Consider the following 27,809-nt stretch of genomic DNA (forward strand, 5'->3'; position numbering starts at 1 on the left):
AAGCTTTAGAAGTGGTAATAAGAGAGGCATGAGAAGACTCTTGTAAGGCACTTCTCCCTCACTATATTATGAAACTGACTAATTCCCACATGCAGCATGCTCAGGAGGCCATCTGCCACTTCCTCTGCTTGGATCCATGAAGAAGCTCTCACTCAACTTGGAGACAAACACAGTATATTCCCATACGCTGGATTTTGTTCTGTAGGCAGAAGAGTTGACATACCTGCATTTCCACAAGGTTTAGAATGCATAGGTTCATTGTATAAGGCTTAGACTGCTCACTCTCTCATATGTATGTATGCTTGCATTAGAGCTTGGAAGCGTTACTTTTGGACTACAACTCCCCAAATCCCCAAGCCGTGGTGGCAGGGGAATTCTGAGGATTGTAGTCTGAAAAATAACATTGCCGAGGTTGCTCGCTCTCTTCCCCTTTCCCCCCCGTGTGTGAGTATGTGTGTGCACACAGATACACATACACACAAACACATTTGACAATTATCTTTAGTACTGTACTGCTAAATCCATATACTATCACATATTTTAATAAGTGTCATTCATAGAAATTGAACTTCTCAGGGTTTTTAACAGCAATGTCTAGCTTTACTGCCCACGACATCACTTTTATTTGTAACTTCATTTGACTAGATAGTTTGGGATATAAACACTCACTAGTAAAGATAAATTTGGTACCTGAGAGTTCCCTAAGGTATCTTTGCTCTCATTTGTCCATTCTCTCCCTGCCTTTTTCAACATACATGCACAGCACATGCAAGCACATGAAACACAGACATTTGATTCATGGCTTTTATTAGCGTATTTGCCATTGATTGATTAGTGCTTGGTATTAGTACTTCTTCTATTGATTGATTGCAGATGAAGTGACTGTTTGACCTTTAATTATAAGCTTGGCTATTGAAAATGACATTGAGCTATGGCTTCATGTAATCCATCTGGAAGGCCCAATGTGATGTCACTCCCTTGAGTTAATTCTGCAGGAAAAAAGGAAGCCCCGAGGAAGCGCTGCAACTATCAGGATGGCTTGTCTAAAATAATACAGTAGTGTTTGGTGGCTGCATTTATGTATATAACTCCAGTCCATAGCAGGAATTAGTTGCATATATTACACAGAAGAAATTTCCTACTACGTTGCTAATTCACAAAAGATGTGGCATGGTCACCTGAAATACAAAACAACTGAAAGCTGCTTAGGTATTTTTAATTTACCATTCGCTTCATTGTTCATTATCTTCCAAAGACTATAAGCACTGAATTAATTTTCCCCCTCTTCACTCCATATCCCTTATTCCCTATATGTTATTATTATGTCTTAAATTTTAGACTGTAAATATGATGGCAAGTTTCGTCCTATTACCTGTCTTGTAAGCCTCTACAAAAGCCTTTTTGGCTTAAAAAATTGTAGGATATAAATGCTTAAAACTAATAAATCTTTCCATTTTGGGCTTCAAAGCAGCTTATAAACACACTGGATTTTAAACACATTTATGTAAGACTTGTGTGTTTAAAAACAATAGAAATGAGAAGCCTTAAAAGTGCTTAGCTTTGGTTAGACAATTATCCCAGTGTCTTGTTTTAAAATAATATGATGAGCACAGAATCAGAAATTTGTGGGCATGTTCTCTCTTTTTTCTTAGGCTTCACTTTATGCAATGCCTTTTTGCCTATTGATTTCTGAAACTGAGGCACAGCTAGTTTAGATGAATATATCTGTTTTCAAGTAATAGAATAGGAATAGATTTAGAGGAAGGGCTGCCACATGTCTTCACATGTTTTTAGATTTCAATGCCCAGAATTCTGTACAATTTGCTACACTGTCTAGGACTTCTGGGACTTACAGTGCAACTTCTGGAGGGCCACATGATTCTTACCATCCATGTAGAGCTAGACCTAAATCAACTGTAGCCCCATTGAATTGATGTGAATGCTATAAATCAGGGGTTGGCAACCTCCGGCCCGCAGGCCGGATCCGGCCCATGGGCACCTTTCCGCCGGCCCCCGGTCCCTCCTGCTGCCGAAATCACCGCTGATTTCGGCAGCTTCGGCCGCCATTTTGAAGGGCAAAATGGCAGCGCCCATTAAGAGGCCCGCTGCGGCCTCCGGAGCCCTGAAACGGGGCTCCAGCAGCCGCAACGGAGCTCTGGGAGGCCCGCTGCTGTCGCTGGGGCCCTCCAGGAGGGATCTGGCGGCAGCAGCAGGCCCCTGGGAGGCCAGTTGCCGTTGCAGGGGCCGTCCAGGAGGGCTCCAACGGTGGCAGCAGGCCCCTGGTGTCAGGGGCCAGGAAAGACGGGGAGGCCTCCAGCGCTGGCGGTCCCCGCCAGCTCTTTCCCGGCCTCTGACAGGGCCTGGGGCCCCGTCAGCAGCCGGCAAAGAGGAGGTGGCCTGGCCCCTGGGGGTGGAAGCTCCGCCCCTGGGGGTGGAAGCTCCGCCCCTGGGGGTGGATGCTCCACCCCCAGAGGGTGGAGGCTCCACCCCCGGCATGCGGCCCCGCCCCGGGGGTGGAATCTCCACCCCCCTGGCTTCGGCCCCCCAGTTGTCTGAGGGACAGCAACCCGGACCCCGGCTCAAAAAGGTTGCATACCCCTGCTGTAAATCAACACTTTTACATTTCCATTGACTGAGTGAATCGACTATTTGGATTTATGCTATAAAATCTTTAGATTTTATCCATTGACTTAGGGGTGAAACAGTCCGCCCCTGAGAAAGACAGATTGGGCTTGCAGCAACTGCATGCCACTGCCCCAATCCACCTTTCTGTTGGCCCAAAAAGAAGTGGCAAATTGCCGCTCCTTTCTGCACTGGAAAACCATCTTTTCCCTTCCCTCTGTGGACTTATGAGGCTCGTGCAGCGTGTAAACACCACACCACACCACCGGAGTGCCTGGAAGCCAACCATATCTGGACAGCCAGGCAGCTTCTGGGCGTCTTGGGGGCGTGCGGCATTTAAACGCCACACCTCCAAGCTGCTGGGAAGCTGGTATTTAGAACTGGTCTGTTTTGCTCTTATTCATCTAGAGGGCTGGTAAGTCATCTGAGGTCATGACATCAACTTATTTTTTATTTTATATTTTGGATATCTAAATTCTCTTGTGTGGATGTTGCTAAAGCCATATATGTGCATGTGTATAGACAAAGACATATGCACACACACATAGACAGCATTGTGCAGCCAAACAGAATCATGATTTACTTAAATCTGGGGTATTTGCTTATCCCAATGAGAATTCCATTGTATTGCTGAGTGTAAAAATGTCCACCATAGTATTTGTGGGTACAGAATCAAGGGCATTCCATGATATCTGCATAGAGCTAAAAAGAACATGTTCACACAAAGTGGAGTGTTTGTTTTTAGTAGCAAAACTTCTTCTGTTTGCCAAAAAATATAAGCAACATAAATGCAGTAGAGTCATTGGGGCTATTTTTGGCCCAGCCTTTATTTGTCTGTTCAAAAACAATTCATGGTAGGAAATTGTTTGCAGTCTTCAGGTGACAGTGTCATATCTAGTTTTGTGTGAATTCTGCAACAGAACAAATGAATATGACAGGGATGGTGGAATATCCCCATTCACCTGAATGAGAATTAAAAAAACTTAAAGAGATGTTTCCTCGCTCAGTTTAAGGAGCCTTGCTACATAAATAATCAATTAAGTTCTGCTTCTTAGCAGAGTAAATATTGCAGGTTATTTCAATATCCCATAGGTTTGTAACGTTACCTTCTACTGATCAAAATTGTGCATCAAAGCATAATGTGAAGAAAAGTGGGCTTGGTGTGAAGGAGCACATTCTTTCACAGGAACTTAAAGTAGTAGCAAAGATGCTGAATATCTCCTATCTCTTGAAGTGTGAAATCACCTTTGTTCTGACTTGTCAACTACTCTAGGTTTTCTTGTCTAACACTATCAACTGTATGTGTCCTTTTATTGTTCTTGTCTCATTCTTTGCTGCTTCCCTAGTGGAGTGAGCAAAAGAAAGTTAGTTTAAAATCCCTGGATATAGATGCAACCTGTTCTTTGTAGCAGCAGTATTTTTAGTTATGTGGCATGTAATTCGAAGGGAATACCTGCATATCTTAATCATCCATCTGGAGGTTATATGAGACACAGCTTTCAGACTATGTGCAGATCCTCATAGCCTTAGACTACTGTTAAGTTGCTTGCAAACAACAAGCTTCATTCTAGGGATAGAATCATAGAATAATACAGTTGGAAGGGCCATCGAGACCAACCCCTTGCCATGCAGGAAATCTTAATCAAAGCATTCCCGACAAATGACCATCCAGCCTCTTTTAAAGACCTCCAAGGAAGAAGACTCCACTACACTCAAGAGGGAGTGTGTTCCACTGTCAAACAACCCTTACTGTAAGGAAGTTCCTCCTAATGTTGAGGTGGAATCTCTTTTCCTGGAGCTTGCATCCATTGTTCTGGGTCCTAGTCTCTGCAGCAGCAGAAAACAAGCTTGTTCCCTCCTCAATATGACATCCCTTCAAGTATTTAAACAGGGCTATCATATCACCTCTTAACCTTCTCTTCTCCAGGCTAAAGTTCCACAGCTCCCTAAGTCGTTCCCCTTAAGGCATGGTTTCCAGACCCTTCACCATTTTAGTCACCCTCCTTTGGACACACTCCAGTTTCTCCACATACTTTTTTAATTGTGGTGCCCAGAACTGGACATAATATTTCAGCTGGGGCCTGAACAGAGCAGAATACATTACATTACATTATTTAAAAAGAGTTTGTGCTTTAATCCACCCAGCTGATCTTGGCAAACACAATAAGGGCCCCTCTCCAACTCAAACAACGGTTTTAACCTCTTTGAATCCATTTTTCCACACACCTTTCAATCCATATTTTCTTGGAAAGCCTGATTTTTTATCTTTTATTTCTTTGGTGTGTCCCCTCTACTCAGAACCCATTCAGTTTGCAATGGAGTGACCTAGCCATTTATATTATTCCCCCCATACTTTCTCCACATTTGTTGCTTGAAATGGCAGTTGGAGAGGTGAGTAAAGGAGTGGGCAGGGTGTCTGGATAGTCAAGTATCTGTACAGCCATGTACTTCTGTAGCTATATGTTTTAGCATTTGTGCATCTCTTTCACAACACAGACATACATATGTGCGCACACAAACACACACACACACACACACACACAGCCCTCCCAAAAAACATACATGTACACTAGATCCACTCTCTTTAGAAGATACAGAAAAAGGTGGCATCAGATCTAATACAGGCTTCCCCACCTTTTAACACTCCGCTTTCCAGCACCTTGCTCTTTCAACACTTGCAAATTACAGACACTTTCCATTAATTTGACAATGTGTCCTCTCTTTCTTCAGTTCTTCTTCCCTATGAAGCTCACTTGGGACTGCTCACTTGCACTTTTGTGTGTGTATTCTGAAAATGTAAATAACACATTATGTGTCATTTTTAAATGCATGCAAAAGCTAAATTAACACACTATAGTGTGTTAATTTAGATTATGCATGCATTCAAAAATGATATATAATTTATTATTTATATTTTCAGTGGCCAAAATGCAGCAAAGGATAGGAATGCAATGGTTTTAACTGCCTAGTGTATGTCCATGGGTACTAATCCAGTAGCTGTATTGACTAACCTTCTAGCTCCAAGGTGAAAATCCAGTCTAGAGATAGCAGTCTCACTGTGACTTCAGACTAAGTGTTCTTACACTGCTGGCTGAATCATTATTGTAGCTAATACAACAGTGTGCAGTTACAGAGACTGCATAAATTGGGAAGGTTTTTCAAAGTAAACAAGAATAGATACATGGTAGAGTAGATATAGGGTTAAGAATGTGTGATAGTGGGCACGCTAATGGTTTGACCTGAAGCATAGGCTCTCTAAATTAGACCTTTGATGTGGGCTAGGAAACCAGCACCAGAGTGCTTCCCTGATGCTCTCACTTCATCTCCACAGTTTGCTTGTAATAGGTTTTGAATTAATATTTAGAAAGCTTGCCTGCAGCAGTACTAAAATGTGCATCAGAGAACAACAGTTGTTTACTGTGTTTGAACTGAAGAATCTCACCCAGGAGATCACATTCACTTGAAGTTTACATCTCTCAATCTCAACTTGCAAAAAGGGATCGATGAATAATAATTGTCATTTCAGAGTTGCTCCTCTCCAATTATTTATTTGGTTGTATGTCTTCCCAGATGTACACTTAATTGAATCAGACACTAAAAACCAGATTGCAGGTTTTCCATGACAGCAGCAAGTTCGTAGATATATATATATATATATATATATATATATATATATATAAAATATCTTTTTAAAAAACTTATCCAGATGTAAAATGATAATGGCACAGGAGACATTCCCAGTTTCTCTTCCACCCAGAAGCACAGTTAAAGTTAATTTGTCTACTTTAAAATTTGCATTATACCTAACACATTGTTGACAGGTCACCTGTGGAGAATTCCCAGTTTGATCATGAGTCAAGATTTCTTTATCCCAAGCTGGTATATACTACAGATATTTCTTATAAACAGTTTTGAGCACACTGAAGTTTTAAAACATAGCTGCATGGTACTGAGGGAGGGTGTAAGTTGGATGGAGCGAGAGGTCACCTCACACATCTTGACAAGTGAACTTAAAACTACCCCACATCTTTTCAATGGACATAATTCAGTCTGAAATTTCCCTTTTTCACTGAGTTGGATCATGCTATCTGTGGATGTTGTTCAGCATATGCTTGTCAGATGAATTTTTGGCTTCCAGCCTGTGAAATAGTAGAAGTACCACTGAAAGAACCTTTTTAAAAGTGATGCCATTAAACGTCTGTTAGAGCACTGTACATACATTTTGTGTGTGTGTATGTGTGTATGTGTGTGTGTGTGTTGTGTGCCTTCGAGTCATTTCTGACTTTTGGCGACCCTAAGGTGAATCATGGGACAAGATTTGTTTAGAGGAGATTTGCCATTGCCTTCCCCTGAGACTGAGAGCATGTGACATGCCCAAGGTCACCCAGTGAATTTCATTGCCAAGCTGGGAATCAACCCTGGTCTCCAGAGTCATAGTCCAGCACTCAAACCACTATGCCATGCTGGCCCACAGCCAACCTAATTACTTATGTAAAGAGCAGAGTCTGTTTTATATGGAGAGTTATAAACAACAGCTAGTTTCTCTAGATCAGTGATGCTCAAACTCTGCCTTCCAGGTATTTTGGACTTTGGCTCCCAGAATTCCAGACCATTGGCCAAGATGGCTAAGGATTCTGGGAGCTGAACTCCAAAACACCTGTAGGAACAGAGTTTGGGAATCACTGCTCTAGAACAGTGGCAGTGAATCGGGGGAGGAAGATCCCGTTGTTCTTGTACATCAGCCCCGTGTAGTCCTAGTCAGCGTGGACTTTCTAGCTGAAAAGCATTGTTTTGATCTGTGGTTTCCAAACTTGAAGGACCAGATGTTTTTGGACTATAGCTCCTGGAAGCTCTAATGATTGACCAGGCTACAGGGATTTGTGGTTCATCAAATCTGGGGGCCAAAGCTTGAGAACTACTGATATCATTCATCTCCCCCCACCCTATTTTAATAATTGGATCTGGGGAGTTTGGGGGACACCACCAAATAAGGAGAAACACAAGGAAACCCAAAGAGGACCCAGCAGGGCAGATGGCTGGGAGCTGGGCAACCAGTGACCAGAGGGATGGAGCACAGGAAACCAGCTTTCTCTAAGAGGTAGCCTTTCTACCTGCACTATGTATGTATGAGGGGGGAGGCACTGGGAGACTTGTAGCACCAGTAGAAGGTCTTGAAAGGATCCCATGTGCCCTCTGATTTGCTTGCTTCTTCCTCCAGCTCAACCAGGTCCATTTCAACAGCTGTGTGTGCACAGTGTCCATCCAGCCCCTTCCTGTGAGTCTGCAGGACCAGTTCTGTCAGACAAGTGAAAGATTCCTTGATGTTCAGATTGGTGCAGGCACACGTTGCATAGAAAGCCATGCCTATTCCTTAACCAGCTGGATGCCTTGATCTCTGCCTACTTGCTTCTTCTCTTCCTCATCTGCTTTATTCCCAATGAGGATCTTCGAGACACCTTCTGGAGCATACTCATTCACATAACTGGCCTATTTCATTATGTGCTGGTGGGAGTGCTCACTGCTAATGTTGTACACCAAGAATATCCCCTGTGCTCATCTGTGGTATTGTTTGATGATGGTCTGATATTGCTCCCCATCTGAGGTGTCCCAGATCTGTATATTGACTTTAATTGCATTACTCAAATAGTCTTCGTTTTAAAATCAACCGTGATAGTGAAGATGTGTGAAGAGTGGAACTTTTCACCATAGATGCTTCCAGCCATTAAATTCAAGTCTGGATGAATATCACAGTGCAATAAGTGTTAACCTAAAATATTTCACATTTACTCCTAGAAATGTAGCAAAAATATGACAGATACTTTGTTCAAGGAGCTTAGATTGGCTGCTGTTCTTTACTGAGTATACAGTCATGACAAAACCAGTGTTCACAAGTCTGAAATAGCCCTTTTGTTGCCACCCATTGGCTGTTTATTCTGAAATCTTATTCACTTCTACCTTAGGACTACTACAGGGCTACTCCATACCAAGTGGCTTCTGTTCTGCATTATATCCATAGAGTGGGCTTGCCCTTCAAGGGGCCTGTTTTCTTATATTGCATTCTTGTATCACTTTAAATCTGCTGTCCACTTTTATATAGGAAGGGATCTTTTTCGGATGTCTCATACAGTGTCTCATTTTTTAGTAGCAATTATAATTACAAATAGCTAAAATAGGACTCTACCTCTTTATAACTTAACACTCAGAACAATGTTTCCCACAAGTGCTAATAACAAAATTGAAAGCAGCCATCAAATCAGTGTATCAAAATCAAATAACATTTCTTTGTCCTGACACATTTTGGGATCATTTGAGAAAGTTCATAAGTGATCACTTGTTGAGCTTCCTTCTCTCTGTTTTGGCGGCTAGTACGTTTGCTTCCACAATTCAGCCCTTCAGCCTGAATGGCAAATATTGTGTTTCTAAAAAGCTAGGCTACCTCCCTCTATTGATAAATACATAAGAGTTGCATGACAGCTCCAAAACCATTTAGCATCTAATTGTTGTTTTTACTGCAACAATTGCTTATGTCCTCTCCTTAATCCAAGGACTGCATAAGAAATGAAGAGCTATTTTTCTTTAGGATGATCAGTTACTGAAGCTGTGTTGCCCTGAATTTGAATCCACAACAAATTTTGAAAGACATACAATCAGTTGTATAGCCTTGGAAATATTCCAGTTAATTGAATCTGCTGAAGAATCATTATCCTCTCTTCTGGTTTTCTCAGTGCAAGTTCCCAAAAAGTGCTGTTTCTTCCAACATTTAACACTGTGTTTTTCTAAAGTAATATAAAAGGCTGAAGATCCAACTGAGCCTTATTTATATCAGTTTTGGGTTTTTTTCAAGAATTAAAGTTGGAAACCTTGCTATTTAAATATATTCCAATCACATTGTGTTTGCTGCTACTGAAGACTGTGGCCTTTGGCATCTGTAAACCAAAAACTGTCAGCGCTCTGATTTGGTTGGAGCATTTGTGGATGGCATTATCATCAGTGGCAAAACATACATGCAGCCTCCCTGACACAGCCACACTCACATCAGCATCCATTAACAGTAATGAGACTTGAGGTCCTGCATTTTTGGATATTCACAGAGGATGGGGGGGGGGGGGGGTGGCGTTCTGGAACTGACTGTAGCTCACTTAGCCATATCTTTTAGTTCATTGGTGAATATGATTACTGCTCATAAACAGGCTTCATCAGACAAAGTTGTTCTTGTCTAGTCTCTCATCTTAAGTTAATATTATGAAGTGCTGATGGTTTCATTATTAGTGATGAAGCAAAATACATGCCTGAGGAAGATGTGAGGCCTGCATACATGGTCACTTAATATTAACTGAGGTAGTCACATTCTAAATAGTACTAAACCATAATCACCAAACACTCCATAGTACATGGAAGGTACACAGCTTTTTAAATCAATCTCATTGAGACTTGATTCATTTTTTTTATTCTCTGTTAACTAATTGGTGGTACAACACATTCAGACAGGTATAAGTGTTTTTTTGAATCAGAGGTGAGTGTCTTCAGATGTTGGCATTAAATGTTTCATAGTTAGCATCTGGAGTGAGTGCTCAGGCTATCCATTAAATATCATTATCAAGCTGTGCAAGCTCATTCGGGGGTTGGGGTTGGGTGGGAAGAGTCTTCTATATTTCCCATATTTTTATTTACCAAGGAAGTGCTAAGGTTTTTTTATTACACAGTACATCTTTTCTGTGGTTATGTAAGCATTGTAAACCAATGACCTGAATGACTGACACCCATTGTTGGTCAAAAACACAGAACAGTGTGTCTTCCCTTGTTTTTCCCAAGTGTTAAGATGGCTTTGCAGTTAATCTGGGATTGAAAATCATTATTTTTAAAGAAGCTCTCTGTGGGCAAAAGACAGTCACATCTCTCATACAGAACTCTTAGGGAAGAAAGGTCAAGAAAACCTTTGAAGAAAGAAAAATAAAACATATTCTTGTTGTTTCTTTAAACATGTCTATCACACTTATCAGTAGAAGTAAAAAAAGGTTTTCTTTTGCTGATCTTTTTGTATGAGAGAGACCATTTTATGATACATTTTCAAAACATAATAATTTTGAATCCCAGATTAATTGCAAGGACTTTATAATACAATTGACCCTCTGTATCCACAGATTCCTTAACCTCAGATTCAACCATTCACAGTTTGAAAATACTTAAATATATATATATAAATTCCAAAAAATAAACCTTTATTTTGCCATTTTATTAAAGGGACACCATTTTACAATGCCATTGTGTTTAATGGGACTTGGGTACCCACAGATTTTGGTATCCAAACCCCACTGGATACCAAGGGACCACTGTATAAGCCAGCTTGTTGTGATGTTTTCCAGCTTGCAATCTTTTATCTGAGTTTTATCTGAGGATGGAAAAGTTATAAGAAATTTAGTGTTCCTTTCAAAGCATTATTCCCCATTTTGAGCATACCCATCTATAAAATGTGATAAAACATGCTTGTGTCATCATCATGTATGTTGTCCTTAGACACATATTATGGCAGTCCATGCATTTTACCAGGGATTGGAAATATGAATATGGATATAGCTAGTACACTAGCATTGATGTTAAGTCAAAATTTAATTTGTTACTGTTAACCTCTTTGTGTGTGTGTGTGTGTGTGTGTGTGTGAATGTTATAAAATTAATTTGTTGCATTAATTAATCTGGTAGTGACATGTTATTTTTATTTATTTATTTTTAAATTAAAATTTACCAAAAATAGCCCAATTTGGCCCTCAATTACTCAAGTAAGAAAGTAACAGTAATGTGAAACATTAATCATTATTCAAAATCTTTAATGCTGTGGATGAAAATAACTTTTAAATTCAATAAAGATTATAATAAATTACGGGCAACAAACTGATTTATGACAAATTAATTTCAGTCTCTGTATTGTACCCAGTGGCAACTGATGGCTTTCATGTCAGGGAATCTGCTCCAGGCCTTAGTCCAAATTTTAAAGGAACAATCAACCAAACAGCACCTTTGTTAGATACTTTAATGCTTGTACTAAAACATGGAGTGGATTCATTGTCCTTCTCACACAGAAGCCATCAGCTGCCATTGATTTTACCCAGACTCACATTGCATTCTCATTGACTGTTGGCAACAAAAAAAGGCATTTGGACATGTGATACATTTGTAGGTTCTCCAGCATGATTCTGTGGTCACATTCTGGCAGATGTTGACCATAGAGTTTTGCTGCAGGACCTTGAGAAGAGAGGTGTTCTCTTGGGTAAAAAGAATAGTGATTTTTTATTTGCAGTTTTTCCACATTTGCGGTGGTCCTTCACCTCTAATCCCAGTAAACATGGAGGAACCACTGTACTCTTTTCTAATAGAGTGGGACTTGGTTGTGTTGCTTCTTGGGACATCCCAGATTAAAGTGAAGTCATTAATACTGACTCCTTAAATACTCAGATTCCTTCTATGGAGTTCAACACCTTCTTTTAAATCATGTCATTTAAACACATTTTTAAAATGTATTACTAGGAGAAGTCATAAGTCAAAGTAGATTCAAATGGTGGGGATGCAGACAAATTCTTTGTTTGGTGATACTTTCGCAGACAGACATTTGAGTCGGTAGCGTGGCTAGGCTGAAACTTGATGTAGGCTGAGCAACTTGGCTGTTTAGCATGATCATCGTGGACAGACCGCCCCAAAGGGGTGGTCTGGAGCCGCCCATTCTTCCTCCAGAGGGAGCCCACAGCAACCAAATCGCGCAGGCTCCCTCCTCTCCAAAAAGAACCCACTATAAACGTGGGTTCTTTTCAGCACACAGGGAGGATGTCATCAGTGCACCATTGGTGCACTGTGATATGCTCACGATGCAAGTGTGGCACCTGGAGGTGTGGCTGCGCCGCCATGCTTGCGTCATGCACGTGCAGCACGTATGGATGGCACCACGTAAAGACGGCGCCATCCATACGTATTAGGGTTGCAGAGTGTGCAGTTGCTGCACGCTCTACAACCCTAATTTTAGCACCAACACGGTGCTTGTGTTGTGGCCCATCTGAACAGGGCCAGTATTACTTTAATTAGAATTAAGTCCATCCAATTGTTATGTGAAAAGCTGCCCCAGTCAGTGATATGCTAAAGCCACTTTCATCAACATGGCATGTTCTAAATGTGTTGATGTTTACTTCCCTTCATTCTGAGAAACTATTGCCAATGTAGAAGCTGTGAAAAACTTTAAAACATCTGTATAGGAAGTGGGTTTTTTTAAAAAAAGAAAAAAGTCTATACACTACTGGAGGAGAGTATTGGATTGCACTTTCCAAACTTGGACATTTTTTTTCTCTTTGGCATTTCCCTCTTAACACAGTTCCAAATGCCACGATAGAGGGAACATTTTACCACCTGAACATTCTGTTTTTCTCCTAATGTCCAAAGTCATTGTCCAATGTCCAAAGCTTAATGTCCAACTCCATTGGTGTTTAGAAACTAGAGACAGTGTCTGTAAAGATTGTAAGGGGAAGTTTGCCTCCTTCGACCCTTCAAACTGGGAAGCATATAGCAATTAGGGACAAGCCCAGCATCAGTACAGTGCCAGGCACTATGAAAATACAGACAAGGTCAAGTGTTCACACCAGCACTCACATTTCCCTGTGGCTCAAATGAACAATGTCTTGCTGCAGAACTGAACTGTGCAGCCTGCATGGTTTTGGTACGTAGCTTTGCACACTGAATGTCAAACAAAGCAGTGCAGCCGAAGGGTGATGTCCTAATCCTTTTTTTTTTCCCTAGTTCCAGGTTTTTTTTTTCTAAATGGCTTGTGGGCCATTACAGTCATGTACAAACCTATCTGTACAAGTGACACTTTTTACTGATAGAAGCCTGGGATTATTGCAGTTTAGATTGTCCAATGTATATCTTCTTCTAGCCAGATATAAGAGGCAGCAAGGAAATAACTGTAGAAGGCACTTTTCAGTGGGTTCATCTGCTTTTTCTATACACTGGGCAATATCATTTTAAGGGAGAAAAACAATGTCAAGCTATTCTTCCACAGGAAGGCCCGACTGTCCTGCCCCATGTGCCCATGTTTTTGATACACAACCTTATCTCTCTCATCTGCTGAGTATTTAAGTAAAATATATATGACTCTTCAGACACAAGTGGTTTTTAGTGTGATTCAGTGACATAACACTCGCTTCTAATATAAACTGTTGGTAAATGGTTGCTTCGAGAAAAGAAGTCTTAATGGTGAAGTTAGTTATGAATGGCATCTAGCAATAATTTGAAGAATGTGTGATTTGTGTGAGGGACAAATGTTTTGATATTAACAAAGAGAAGTTCTCTCAAAACATAGCTCTACAAGCAGCAAGTGGCAAATGCTGTTGCAAGGAAAGTAAAAACATTTCAGGGAGTATAACATATTAAAACCAGAGTGGGGGGGGGAGGGACCTGAGCTACATTTCTTGCTGTTTTATCCTTTCCATCATGGGCATAGGATAAAAGAAAACTCTTGATTCCTTGTTAGAAAAAGAAAGCTCTTACTTGAAGTTCTTGCTTGGCAGATGTCAGTTGAAAGCTCTGCGATGGAATAGGCTGCAGTGTCAAACTCTGTTGGGTAATTTTAGACAAATGTGTCATGTGTGACATGGAAATATGGCGTGCTGTACATTAGTGATTTCCCAAGTGTTTGGATCAGGTAGTAATGTGCTGAGAAAGTGCTCTTTATCTATCCTCGCTGTGTACTTGTACAGCAGTGGGGAAATGCTTTTGGTAGAAATTACTTTAGTCAGAAAAAAGAATCCATTTACAATATGTGCTTCCTAACATCTTTCAGACAATGCATTGTATTAAAGAGGCATTTTTGATTAATGTTTTATAAACATTTTTCAGCATGACAGCTTAAAGTCTCTGTAAAATTGTAAATGCGTGCAGAGTGCTCACTTCCATAAAGTCAAATGCCATCTCCTCAAGCCTGCTTGGATCCTGTCAACCATGGTGACACAGCATCAGTACCTTGGAGCATTAAAACGGATTTGCTTCATTTCATTTTCTGTGGCTGTAGTCATGGCAAGATGGAAAGAGACCCATATTTAAATTGCTTTGAAAATGCCACCATATCTTCCATGGTTTTGAAAAATACATTTTGTAGGTAACAGTGTGTAGTTCCTTGCTTGAAAGTGAAAAAGGATTACAAGAAAAGAAATGAGGGAAATATGTGGTTACCTCAGGTGGTTATGTGGTTACATTAGGAAATATGTGGTTACCTAAGAAAACTCGACACGATTAGTGTCGCCTTAGGGTCGCCATAAGTTGAAAACAACTTGAAGGCACACAGTACACCCACACAGGTACCATCAGAGGGGCTGATAGTGTTCCTTGAATGCAGCCTTTTTTGAATGCTAGTAAATCAGCCTTGTTTGCTTTAGGGCTTCTCAAGATATGACCTTATTGTAGAACTGGGATATTATGTCCAGGAAACTTACTTTTTTCTAGACTGATTGAACTAGAGCCATTCTGAGCCAATTTTCTGTCACTGGTGGCCTGTCTATCCATAGAGTTTTGCTTAAATGTAAAAGGAAGAGTCCCCCTGTGGATCAACATATACTCTGTGTACCAACAGCAGAGAGTAAGTGGGTTAGAGAAGGTTCCTCGCAAGGAAGAACAAAAACCAACCCCACACATTATAGCACTTTTCTGTTTCTTTGGTACCCACTCTCATATCCATTCTCATACCACAGGTAATAGTTGGAGGCTGGGGGCCACACTAGCTCCCTCTCCCCACTAGACCTTGGTGGGCTGCATACCTACTGCCAAAAAATGTTCCCCAACATCTTCTATAGGACATAAGGGCCATTTTCGCCTCATGGGGGGCATTCCAGGGGAGGATTATTTGACAACTGAACCTGACCCAGAATTCTCTTTGTTTCCAGAAGGCCTCTCCTGGATCTAAAATGGCCTAGCCTGCCCCATAGCAAAAATGGTTCCATATCCCATAAAGGGTATGTGAGGGGAATAAAGTATTTCTTCCATGGGGCCTTAGCAGCCACATGTCGCTTCAGGAAGCACTTTGCCCACTCTGTCATACAGTATCAACCTGATTCATGGTTGCAAAAGAAATATTTTTCAGAGGGCTCAGAGAAAAATGCTTTGTAATGCTTGCACAATTTACAAATCCAGGGGGAATATCACTGCTAGTCTGTTAGAGCAGAAACAACAAAGAATATGTGGGTGCCTTAAATGCTAACAAGTTTTGTTTTGGCCTATGGTTTTCTGGATGGTAACTAGTACCTGTGAGCCAGCATGGAGTAGTGGATTGAGTGTTGGACAATGACTCTGGACATCAGGGTTCAAATCCCACTGGGTTACCTTGGGCAACTCAAACTCTCTCAGCCTCAGAGGATGGCAATGGCAAATCCCCCTGAAAAAACTTGTCAAGAAAACCCCATGATTGGGTTGCCTTAGGGTCACCATAAGTCAGAATCAGTTTGAAGGCACACAACAACAGCATCAGCTTAGTATCTGGTGAAGTGGGGCATAATCCATGAAAGCTTATGCCAAATAAAACTTGTCTGCCTTCAACGTGCAACAAGACTCTTGGTTTTTACAATTTACATTGGAGGACAACCACAGCAACTAGTAAATATCTGTAGCATGTTCTTAAATACTCAAAATCTCTATACTGTACTGAATAATACCGTAGTGCAACATACAAGAAACAGTGAATGTACATGGCTATCAGCTTATGATGCAATGCACAGAGGCCGTAAACTATGCTCATTGACAGACTATGCTACATTCATTGTTGCACATCTGCAACAGTCCACTCCTGCCAACATCAGCTGGATACATCTGTTCTGCATTGTCTTCTGAAAGTCATTTCACATGCATAACACAAATTACTATGTCACCAACAGGACTTCGGCCTTATAAACTAGTTATTTCCATATTCTTTCTCTCTAGGCTCATTCCCATATCACACAGTTTTCACAAAAGACCATTCATCCAAATTTGCCCTAGTTTTGTTTGTATTTTAGTTATGCTTCATCAAATGATCCCATGGCAATTTGCAATAATAAAAAATACATCATGGATCTCTTTACTCTTGTGCAATCTCTGTACTGTATTAAAACAGTGCCTTTCAACTGTGTATTTGTACCCTTGGGTGATTTCAATTAAAAAATACCTGTCCTTCCCTTATCATCTGTAGTATTTTTCCCAATAGATGTACTGTATGAATGAATCTGAGGCAAAAGCCACAAGCAGCTTTAGAATATTGCAAAATGTAGTTAGTCCTGTGCTGATAACTAGCACATTGATGGTCTGTTAATTTCTTAACTGAATGAGATAAGAATGGATTAATATGGACCTGAATTATTGCATGAGTGGCCATGGCAAAAACAAGGAATTTACTTGGTGAGTTACAAATGCATAACCACTGTAATTACATAGCTATGCAATGATTCCCAGCCCAGTCTCCACTTACTAGGAAGCAGCTGCTGTGAGCAACAGGGTCTGTTCCCCTCTCAATTGGGAAGCAGCTGACTGATGGTCTCATCCCCTCCCATGAGCAGTGTCCAGTGTGACAGGTAGAAGCCTTGTCTCAATTCCCCTTTATGCCAGCGATCACACAAGGAAGGATGGAAATATCAGCTGCTTCCTGACTGACAGGGGAACAGACCTCTGTTAATGATAGCTGTTTCCACCCAGTAAATGGGAATGGGGGACTTTCACAGTCTCTATGTACCCCCTAACCTAGGGAATACATAGAGATCCTGAATATGGAACAGTCCCAAATGTGTAACTAGGTTACACTCTTGTATCTGACTTAGTGGATTCTGGCCAGCATAATAGTTAGGGGGATAACTGTTTGAATTAATTACATGGGGTTATGTCTGAATCAGTAGAATCAATCATACAATAACCAAAGAGAAATTAAGATACTTTGGCTACTTTCAAGTTAACTTAAATCCAACCCACTAAAACCTATTGCCTCAACATTTGTTCTAAAGCTAATTCATTTTTGTAAATTATATAGAAGGTGTGTGTGTGGGGGGGTGTGCCACTGTTACTTTGACTGTCTACTCTGCAGAAAGTAAAAGAGTATTAAAACCTCCCAAGGTACAGATTCTCTTCTGCCCTTGTGTTGCTCATTGCTGCTCCCCCCCATATAATTTCTTACTTGTAAAACTCAGAAAGAAGCATCTGAGAACTTCCCCGTATAAGCCACCATCACTCCATAAGTCCCTTCCTTTTCTCAAGGGACAGTGGATCATAGCTGTTTAACTGAACCGTAAAAAGACTTGGATTCCCTTGGTAGTTGACGCTATGGTATTAACCACATGCACACAAGCTTCTCTCCTGAGAAAACAATAATCTCCACCGGTGTAAGAAGTGATCATGTATAAAAAGAAAACAAAAATACATCTGTGAAATGTTCCTAGGTTCCTAGGTTCCTGAATGTCGCAACTAACTATAAGAACGCAGGGAATTACATCACCTGGGAATCAGCTAAAATTGATAACACATTGGGAAATGTATCTGCATTTCCCAAACACCCAAATAAAAAAAATATATGTATCGCATCGGACAAAACATTCTAAGCTTCTTACACCTTTTTAGATTCCTACCATCAGAACCTTGGATGAGACTAAATTGAATTTAGGCATGCTACATCATCCAAAGCATTTCTCTCTTTCTTCCACAGAAATTAAAAATTTGATATTTTGTTGAGTAATTTTCCTCATTCTGCAAATAGTTTCCTCTCTAGGAATCACCCTCGGTGTTCTTAATCCCTTGTAGACACTGAGCTGTTTCTTGTTCACACGTTGATTACTTCTACCCATCCTTTATTTCCCATGTTACCCTCGTGTCACACTGATAGTACCGCTTAAAAATCTGGATTCAAATTCTTGCCTGTCCATGAATGCACAGGTTGTATTCTGCCCAGTCCCTGTGTATCAATGTCATTATAGAATAAGTTATTATATTATCAGCTTTGAAAGGGTCTAGAAGCTAAAGAAAATGTTATACTCACATTCTGCAACTGCAGTGCTAAGCACATTTAGCTGGTAGTAAGTCCCACTGAATTTAGTGGAACTTACTTCTAAATAAGTATTACATCAAGTGTACAAATCATGTGATCCTCAGATTTAGTTGAACTGCCATCATCCCTCACCATTAGCTATGCTGGCTAGGGCTACTGGAAGTTACAGTCCAAAAACATCTAGAGTGCATTATTCCCACCCCAGATAATCATTATACAAATGATTAAGATAATTAAATAATACAGTTATTCAGAAACAAGCACCACTGAGTTCAGTGTGTGAAGACTCATTGAGCTCAATGGTGCTCATTTTTTAATAACTGTATTATTTAATCATTATTTAATCCTTGGTAGTCCCAACTAGAGTGTACCCATTTCATCAACTGCTAAATCACAAATCTACACTTAAATCAGCCCTGTTTCTTCAGTTGCACTAACATACATACTGTCAGCATGCCTCCCTGCTTCTTTCCCAATCCTATGGGGTAAAATGATATATAAGACATGTGTCCATCTTCAAGTGTCTTACATATCAGAAAGTCTAATCCCTTTCTTTACACACCTTGCTGGATTTAGGATGGTGGAAAGGGGAAGGAGGGTTGTACTAGAGATTCCAGCAGGATCCTCTGTTTTGTGTCTCATTTGTTTCTCTGAGACCATTAATCACAGATGAAACATTGTTGAAGGCTCAGTTGAACTTCATTTCTCAGACTTGACTTCTGTTGAAGCATCAAATTAGACTTGCTTATATTGGAAATTCAGTTTAAATAATAATTCCAACTGCTTTTCCTTTAAAATTCTGAAAACAACCTCAAAAACAAGAAATGGTACATGTATGGTTGATCTGATGAAACAACATGAACCATTTTAAAAAATTCCATTTGTTGTTTTTTTTTTAAAAAAAAAACTGCACTTAACTTACAAGAAAACTTTAGAAAAGTCTGGATGGACTTTCTTCCCTCCCCCGAGGGGTGTGAATGTGAGTTTTAATTACATATGTGCTGAGATACTGTGCAAATTTATACTAAACACGTTTAATGTTGGTGTTCCTATCATATTCTATTACATCAGAATGTGTGTACTTTTAAGTGATGAAAGAAACTGGAGTGGACAGATCAAAACAAAGATAACCAGATCTTTTAGCTTAGCATTTTCATTCTTTGCTACTCGTATTAAAGATTTAATTTTATCTTCTGCGCTTTACTATTTTTGCTATAGTGGCACCTGCTCCTGTCATTGCAGTTTGAATCATAGTTCCTGTTCCAGAGTTACATTATCAAAAACTGTGAACTGAAATATCCAGGAGCAGCCTAGGGTTTACAAAGACTTCTGTTTCCTTCTTTGGTTTAAAACAATCCAGCATAATCTCTTCGATGAAAGCAAGCAAAATGAAAAGAGCATGCAAATAGTTGTGTTACTTCTCAAGTAATGTCCTCATTTTTGTGATTCAGAACTTTTGTGTTTTTAATTTACAAGCCAGACAAAGTTCTTTTAGGAAAAACAATATATACCTTCCTTCCTAGCTCCATTGATGAATAGTTCAGAAACATGAATGTTTATTATTTATTATTAAATTGACATCAGTGATTGAAGACTGATGTATAGCAAAACTTGGTTAAAGTTCTTATCTTCGTAAATTAATTTCAGCCCCTTCTTTCAGCCCAGCAATGTAAGAATATTTACTGAAATAAGCCAATGTAGCATAAATAAATGGACTGTAAATAGCTGAGGAGATAAGAAGTAAATTGGCACAAAGGTAATACAAAGCAAGCATGGGAAGAATCTAGATTCCCTTGCAGTTATCTGCATGGTTGCCCTTTATCTGGGTACATACTTGCATTGTGTCCCAAAGAATAGCACTTTCTGATTAATAAGCAATTGGTATATAGATTATCTATATTGTCCTTGGTCTCACACCTTGTAGCCAAACAGATGGTGCTTTTCTTCCCAATGGAATTATTGTGTACTCATGTTCTCCTGCCTCTTACAAAACACTTCTGTGTCTTCATCTTTGTGAACTATCTTTTGGTAAAAAGAGGGTGGGGAGGTCTTTTTCTTTGAAATTGTAGTGAAGTGTTTAAAAAAGTAAAATGCTTTCCTATGATCCATGACACAGAAAATACATCAAAGAATTCTTAAATTTAGCTTTCTTTTTGCCCATAGGAATACCAATGCTGAAGATCGTCTTTGAAGGCTATGAGCACCTGTCCTTAATTTCTGTCCCTTTACTTATCTATCACCCGGCTCAGATCCTTCTAGGCAGTGTCTTAGTGCCAACAATAAAATCATGGATGATTTCTAGACAAAAGGTAAGAAGTGATGACTGTAAGACCAAACGTTTTGTGTTACAATTCCCACAGGCTCCAGTCAACATGGCCAGTGGTCAGGGGTGATAGTTGTATTCCAAAGGTTCAGAAGAGCATCAAGTTTGGGAAGGCTGGGTTGCAGTGTCAACCCCAATGTCATATCAACCCACAGGGTGGAAATCAGGCTCAGCTTTAAAAAAAATGTGGAGTGCTACCAGTCATGAGCACTGAAAGAAAGCATCTCTTAATGGGGCCTGGCAAGCATGCCCAGAGAGACTCACAGCATCCTGCCACATTTCCCCATTGTTACAGTGCATTGCTAACCATGGGCTTTGGTAAAATAATGTGCAGGTTAAAGCGTATGATTTTCCACAGCACAGATTTCACAAACAATGAGGGCAGTTTCCAAAAGTTTGAGGGCAGTAATACCCTATGCAAGAGGGGAAAACACTATAGAGGAAGGAAGGTAAACAAAATAGATGCCATACTTATGCAAGTGGATTATTGTTTCTATATCCTTGTTAACATTCTTATATAGGGGAAGGCATTTTATGACAGGACTAATTTTCCTGTTTTATTTAACCACACCTCTGTTTGTAAGGCTCTTAGAATCTTTTCAGTTTCATTAATTTCCAGCCTGTCTGCAGCTAAAAGATATTTAAATAAAGCATTTTGATGGTAAGTTACTATTATCTCCAACAAAGAAGGATAACATCACTAGTTTCTCACTATTGCTTAAAGGCTTATCATTCCAGATGTAAGACTTAATATCATAAATGTGAGATGCAGTGATCCAGCTGCTTCTTTGGCAGTCAAAGAGTATTTCCCAAGACAAAACTCTGTGATACAACCACCTAGCCCAAAGATCTTCCCAGTGGGAATTTCCCCTGCCAATACTCCTTTCACCCATCTTTTCATTAATTGAGGCATGCCTATCCAGGAAAGTTTCAAAAGATTCAATATGGACTGCTTTATTCCCTCCCCTCAAACAGTAGGGGGTCTGGTTCATTTCTCTGAATGCACCCATGATCGGTCTCCAATGAGGGCTTTTTGAGTTTAATCAGTCTGCAGTGCCTGGCAGGTTTATTTTGATCATTTGTCATTTTACCATGCAAATCATCTTCTCTGGTCTTCCAGGTTATTTCCCCAAGAATACTATTGTAATTATATGAGAATATTATTATTTTTGTAAATCAGTAAGATTTTTTTGTTTTTCCAGTAGCAATAATTACAATAGAATTTGATGTGGTGCCTGAATAATGGTCTCCTGCTTTGAAAATAAACATGTCATCTTCACCTTGATGTTTATTTTCTATCAACACATTGGCTCCATTTTGGCATTTCTCTCATGGTGGAAAACTGTTATCCAAGCTCTGCACTCTGTTCCACTGACATCCTTCCTTAATTACGATACCAATATGTGATCTCTTCATGAAGTAGAATTTAAATATTTAGAGGTTCATCAACAAGAGGCAAGTAGTGCAACAGAAGCTGACACACACCGGAATAAAAGATTGTATTTGCCAAACTGTCTGAAATCTTGTACCTTCATTCCTAATATAAAATACAATTAATCCCAATGCAGAAATGTAGCAGAGCCATTTTGAGGTTTTTACTAGGCTGATGTTGTCTATTGTTCTGTTTGTCCATCTGTTTTACTTTTGTTGAAGACTGTATTGCCAGATTTTAAAAACAAATGAACATTGCACATTATATATTTCCATATCTTGTTTCACAGTCAATTAAGGGTTTTGATAAGCCCACAAAATATAACAGTTTTTCATTAGCATTGGGGGGTCTATCTCAAAAACCAGAAGATAGTAACAGATTTTCCTATTTATGTACATAATTTAGATTATTACAGTTTTGCTTTTTAGTATGTTTGGACAACAATAAACTAACAAACATTTTCACTGGAGTTGAAATCCATCCAACCACACTCTGATGAGAATGTCCAATAATACTGGATCTCCAAATCTCACTAAGCTAACATAGGAGAGGACATTTAAGACAATATGTTTGAACAAAAAAGTACTGCTATCTTATTTTTCCATTTTCAAGAAGCTTTTTCTATCAGTGTTGCCCTACTGGTTATCCTCTTGAGAGGAGCTACTGCCTGCCCTGGATATCTAGTGAGTTAGTCTCTCATATTGTCCTCAAGGGAAACCAGTTGTGCCACTAAAGTATTTGTAATGGGAAATGATAATTCAGGACTTTTTTCTCCAGCTGAGTAGAGCAGGCTGTTTCCAGCTGTACCCAAAAATTGCTAGACCTTTTTTTTCTCGGTTATGATGGATGTGTGAATCAGTTCCCTGCTTGTAAGAATAGCTGGGAGTGGAAGTGGGGTAGCATATGTGCTCAGTCAGTGACAAAAAACAAGGCAATTCCATGTCTGTAGGTATGATAAAAGGTCCAAGTTATGTGTTGCAGCTCAGGTTAGCAGTTGTGTACCAAAAGGTAACTTTTCTAAGCTCTGTGAAGCAGTGGTGTGGCCATTGGAAGAAACCAGAACCTTCTTTAGGGTTGTTCACATATTACATTCCACACAAATATGGTATGTGTACATGTATTAATGTATAATCCATTAATTAATATTCAACATGTGTACTATATTATATACAGATTGCCAATGTGTATGTTCATGCTGTTTTATATGCTTTCTTGATGGTTATTTCAGCAACACTTGATAGCAACAACTTTGAAAGATGATGATGTTGTTTAGTCCTGCCTTTATGTACACAAGCAAACTGATGCTCTGTTTATTGTTTGCAGGCATTGAAATTAACAAAGCAGCCCAAGGCACCAGTGAAAGTATAACAATAGAAGAGAACCAGTGAATGTAAATATGTACTATTTTGTACATACACAGAGACAATTCAGAAGATGGGCATATGTGAATGTCACTTCAGCACTTACATTATTTTTATAGACACATATATATATTTAAAATACTTATGGATGTGCCTTAAAATATATTTGAAAAAAGCATTGATTCCAAAATCAGATGGCTGGTTACAATAAGAGGTTGCACACAAGTGGAGAGGGAGGGTGATTTGATTTTGATTTTTCTTCCTGTGTGGGTAGTGAAAGACTGCAGCTTCCATCACTAGCTCAGAGGTATTAACACATTCCTCCGAGTGATTCTTTTGCACCGACCCCATGGAACTGAGCAAAGACTGAACAGGAGTTGTACTCTGTGAAGTGTGCAAATCATTCGTGAGTCCATGCGTTGGTCCCAGACCAAAACAAACTGAAGACTACTCTCTTCCGGCTGACTGCACAAAAGCAGTTTCTGAAGTTCTAGTCAAGATTAACTTGAATTTCTGTGTGATTCCATAACCCTCCCCGCCCGTATGATTGTGACATGCCTTTTTCTTCTGAGTTTGTGTACACTCAGCATGGGGCCATCCATTGGAAAGGAACTGAAAAGCATAAATTATTTGTATTTGTTGACACAGTTGTCTAGACATTCCTTCAAAGCTAACTGTTTCTCAAGACAATTCTCTCAGTTCCATTTTTATGATATTGTGGCATTGTATGTCTTAAATGCACCATGTGTTTCTTCAAAGAGAAGGCCTGGTGGTTAGGGTATTAAGGGAAAAAATCTGTGATCTGAAAGCACTGCTATGAGGGTATTTTTAAAATATATATTATTACTGTTATCTCAATATGAGCAAAATGTTTTCCCCTCTTTCCCCAAAATGCAGTACACTGTGTTCCCCAATGACAGAAGAATATCAGTTACTAACATTACAAGAGCCATCTTCCTGTCATTTCCAGATCTTACAAAACTCTGTTGTAAAAAAGCAAGAAGGTGGGAGAACAATATTAATTTTTTGCAACTAGTGAGTATATTTGTATTCTAAACACTTAGTGAAGCACATTTATGAAGGACAATTGTTTCTGATTAATTTGACAATCAGGTGTATCTTGTGGGAATTTTTAAAAATGTATTGATTTTCTTTACATGATTGTAAGGGGGATCAATAAATAACTAGGTTGTTAATGAATTCAGAGGGAAAAATAGGGGAAAGGGATTTCATTTAATACTTCAGAAAGCAGTATGCCTTAATTTAAAAAGTTGCCATTAGGCTAAGCAAGGATGTGAGAAGCAGATGCACAGTTATAAACTCAGCAGTTTGGTGGTCATGAGACATCAGCCAGCAATTCCTTGTGAAGCTGAGAGCTTAAGCCACAATGTTGTGGTATGGGATCACCCACACAACAGATGGCAATGTGAGCAGTCTTTCACTGCTCCGGCACCAAAATATCCACAACTGGTGCAAGCAGAAGAGCTGTGCTGAACTACAATGGCAGCCCCACCTACTTGCTGTATGCATATGCATCAGTTTTCACTAGACAAGGAAATGGAAGTAACTCAGTACAAACCTCTCATCAGAGGCAAGCTGTGTATAGAATCTGTTGTTTTTTCAGTGCTAAGGCACAGGCAGTTTTTAAAGTTGCCCCTGCAGTAGTGCCTTTACTCCAAGGATCCTACTGAACTAGTACATTATCCAGTTCTTGTATAGATCTCATCTCTGGGAGAAAGCTTAAATTCACCAATCTGCCAGGGATGAATAGGATCTTGGTCTCAGAATATAACCCCATCCTGATCAATTCCAGTGAGGTATGCGGGGAAGCCTACTTTAATAAAAGCACATGTGTGCATTTGACTGTATATGGAGTTCACAGAATGAAGGCATTGATTTTAACATGGTCACCTCTGTCCATTTCAGCAGAAAGAAAGAACAGGTTCTTAGGGACTGGCATTCAGCTTTAATGCTAATTCTTCAAGTTGAAAGACATCTCACTCCCCCTTACCTCAAAGCGTAATCATGCTTTATTGGAATTAACTGTCCTGTTCATATAATTTTATTTGGTGCCAAGCGGAGGTGCCTTATGTTAGCAACAAATGTGTATCAAATGATCTCGTTGTACTGATGTCACAAAAGTAGACCACTTTTGTAAAGTAAAGAGATTAGTGCAGAATGATCAAGATACACAGTCTGGTAAAACTGTAAGCACCCATTAACACGAATTAAGGTCAGTGATATTTAACATGCTAGCAAAAAGCCTAGTACATTCCTCCAATTAGTTTGCCTCAATCATGTTTAGGTACAAATAGCCCGTAACTGTTAAACAGTTTTGCTGCACATATTTTTTTTTAAAATGGAAGAGCATATGAAGATGCAGCCCAAACAAATCACAAGCAGGATCATGTGTTTAAATGGATAAATATGTTTTTGCATGCAAATGACAAATTTGTTTCATTTACTCTTGGTAGCTCACATACATCTTGACTCATTGATTTAAAAATATGGTTAGGCAAAAAGACAGAACAGACAATGTACTTCACATTTTGTTTCCACAAATCCTTTACTGAAACTCCAAAATACATTTATCTAATCCAAAATTCTGCTGGCCATAAGCAGAGGAAGAAAACCGAAGAGTGTCATGATTGGAGAGTAACAGATTGTAACATGTTGTGAATTTATCTTGTGGTCAGTTTCTGAGGAATTGAAAGGATTTGCGTAGGAGTGCAAGTGTTGCTTATATGCAAATATGATTCAGTTTTTCTGTCTGTCACATATTAAACATTCTTAGCTGATGAGTCCCATTGCTGCTAAGCTCATATCCATGTTTTCTTTTCTGTCATTTGAGTTGAGTCTGCTCTTGAACAGTCACTACACTGTTACAGTTCCAACAAATCTACCTCAAATTGCTTCAATAACATCAGCTCATTACTTTAAATTATGAAAATTTGTTGCCGCCATTTCAGTGATATTTTACTGTATTTAAGACTGTTTGGGGGAGAGGCACTTTTGATACAATTGTTTATGGATTGGAAAAGCCTAAATTGTGTTTCATTTTTCCTTAGTGAATGTTGGACAGATTGTTCTGAGTGGGATGTATGGGTTAAATCAAACAAAAGTACATCTTTTAAATCCACACTTAGTGAAATTTAGTTATTCATATCCAAAATGCTATGTTATGTTTAAAGACTGTTACGTTTCTCATTTCATGCCTTCAAATATAAAAGGAACTCATTAGGTGGATAGTTTCAAAGGAGACAACAGGCTAGTTTATGCTGCAGTTTATTTTTATAACATGGGCCTTTCCTCCTCCTTCCTGGGGTAAAATTTTCTGTTGGGTTTTTTTAAAAGCTTATATAAACATTTTTTAAAAAATAAAAACAACCGATTAAAAGCCATTGATCTGTTTTTATTGTTGATTTTAATGACTAATTAAGCAAAATGCATGGGAAGATGCATTTACCTTATTGTCTTTGACACTACGGTTGCTAGGTTAGGACTCTCCCAGGCCCTAAGATTTCAGGGCCAAAACCCTGAAACCTGAGGATAAGCCCTTGTCAGTAAGTACAATACATTAATTATCAGGGCACATAACAACAACAGTTTTAGAAAATACTATACATAGTTTTGATTTGTATAATAGATCATGGGAAAAATGTATACTCACACTTTCAAAGGTTCTTAGATTCACTCTGAGATTCCTCCTAATCAGTCCCATTTTCTGTTGAGAAGAAGGGAAAGGCTCTAATATCCAGGAACCCCATTTGATTTCCATCTCAAATTTGCTTGAGAGTTTCCAGCAAATGCCCTCCCCCCCAAAAATGAAGATAAACCAGAATCAAGGATGGTAATTTTGCAGCCCTTCACATATTGAACTGCAGCTTCTTGTATCCTTTACCTTTCATTATGCAGAATAAAGCTGCTAGAAGACTATGAAATTCATATTCCTGCATGTTTCCCATTCCCAAAAATTTCTATACAAACAAAAAAGTGCTTGGAAAGGAAAGACTTTTTTAAAACCTTTTTTACTGTCAATAGGCCA

At 39.4% G+C, this 27,809-nt stretch overlaps 1 protein-coding gene and 1 pseudogene across 1 annotated transcript in view; one reads left to right on the forward strand and one right to left on the reverse strand.

Moving 5' to 3' along the window:
• SLC10A7 (solute carrier family 10 member 7) overlaps nucleotides 1-27,155 on the forward strand; it is a 182,072-nt gene extending 154,917 nt beyond the window's left edge. Inside the window, exons 11-12 of the mRNA XM_089525724.1 lie at nucleotides 20,812-20,957; nucleotides 23,727-27,155. Of these exons, the coding sequence (XP_089381850.1) occupies nucleotides 20,812-20,957; nucleotides 23,727-23,771 (191 nt within the window). The 3' untranslated portion in view covers nucleotides 23,772-27,155. The remainder of the gene's footprint in view (nucleotides 1-20,811; nucleotides 20,958-23,726) is intronic.
• LOC149312930 (ras-related protein Rab-15 pseudogene) lies at nucleotides 7,739-8,345 on the reverse strand (annotated as a pseudogene).
• Nucleotides 27,156-27,809: the final 654 nt, after the last annotated feature.

Source organism: Sceloporus occidentalis, unplaced genomic scaffold, assembly GCF_023333645.1.
Source record: "Sceloporus occidentalis isolate IW3139 unplaced genomic scaffold, rSceOcc1.0.p SCAF_5, whole genome shotgun sequence".
In the NCBI taxonomy this organism is placed as follows: Eukaryota; Metazoa; Chordata; class Lepidosauria; order Squamata; family Phrynosomatidae; genus Sceloporus; species Sceloporus occidentalis.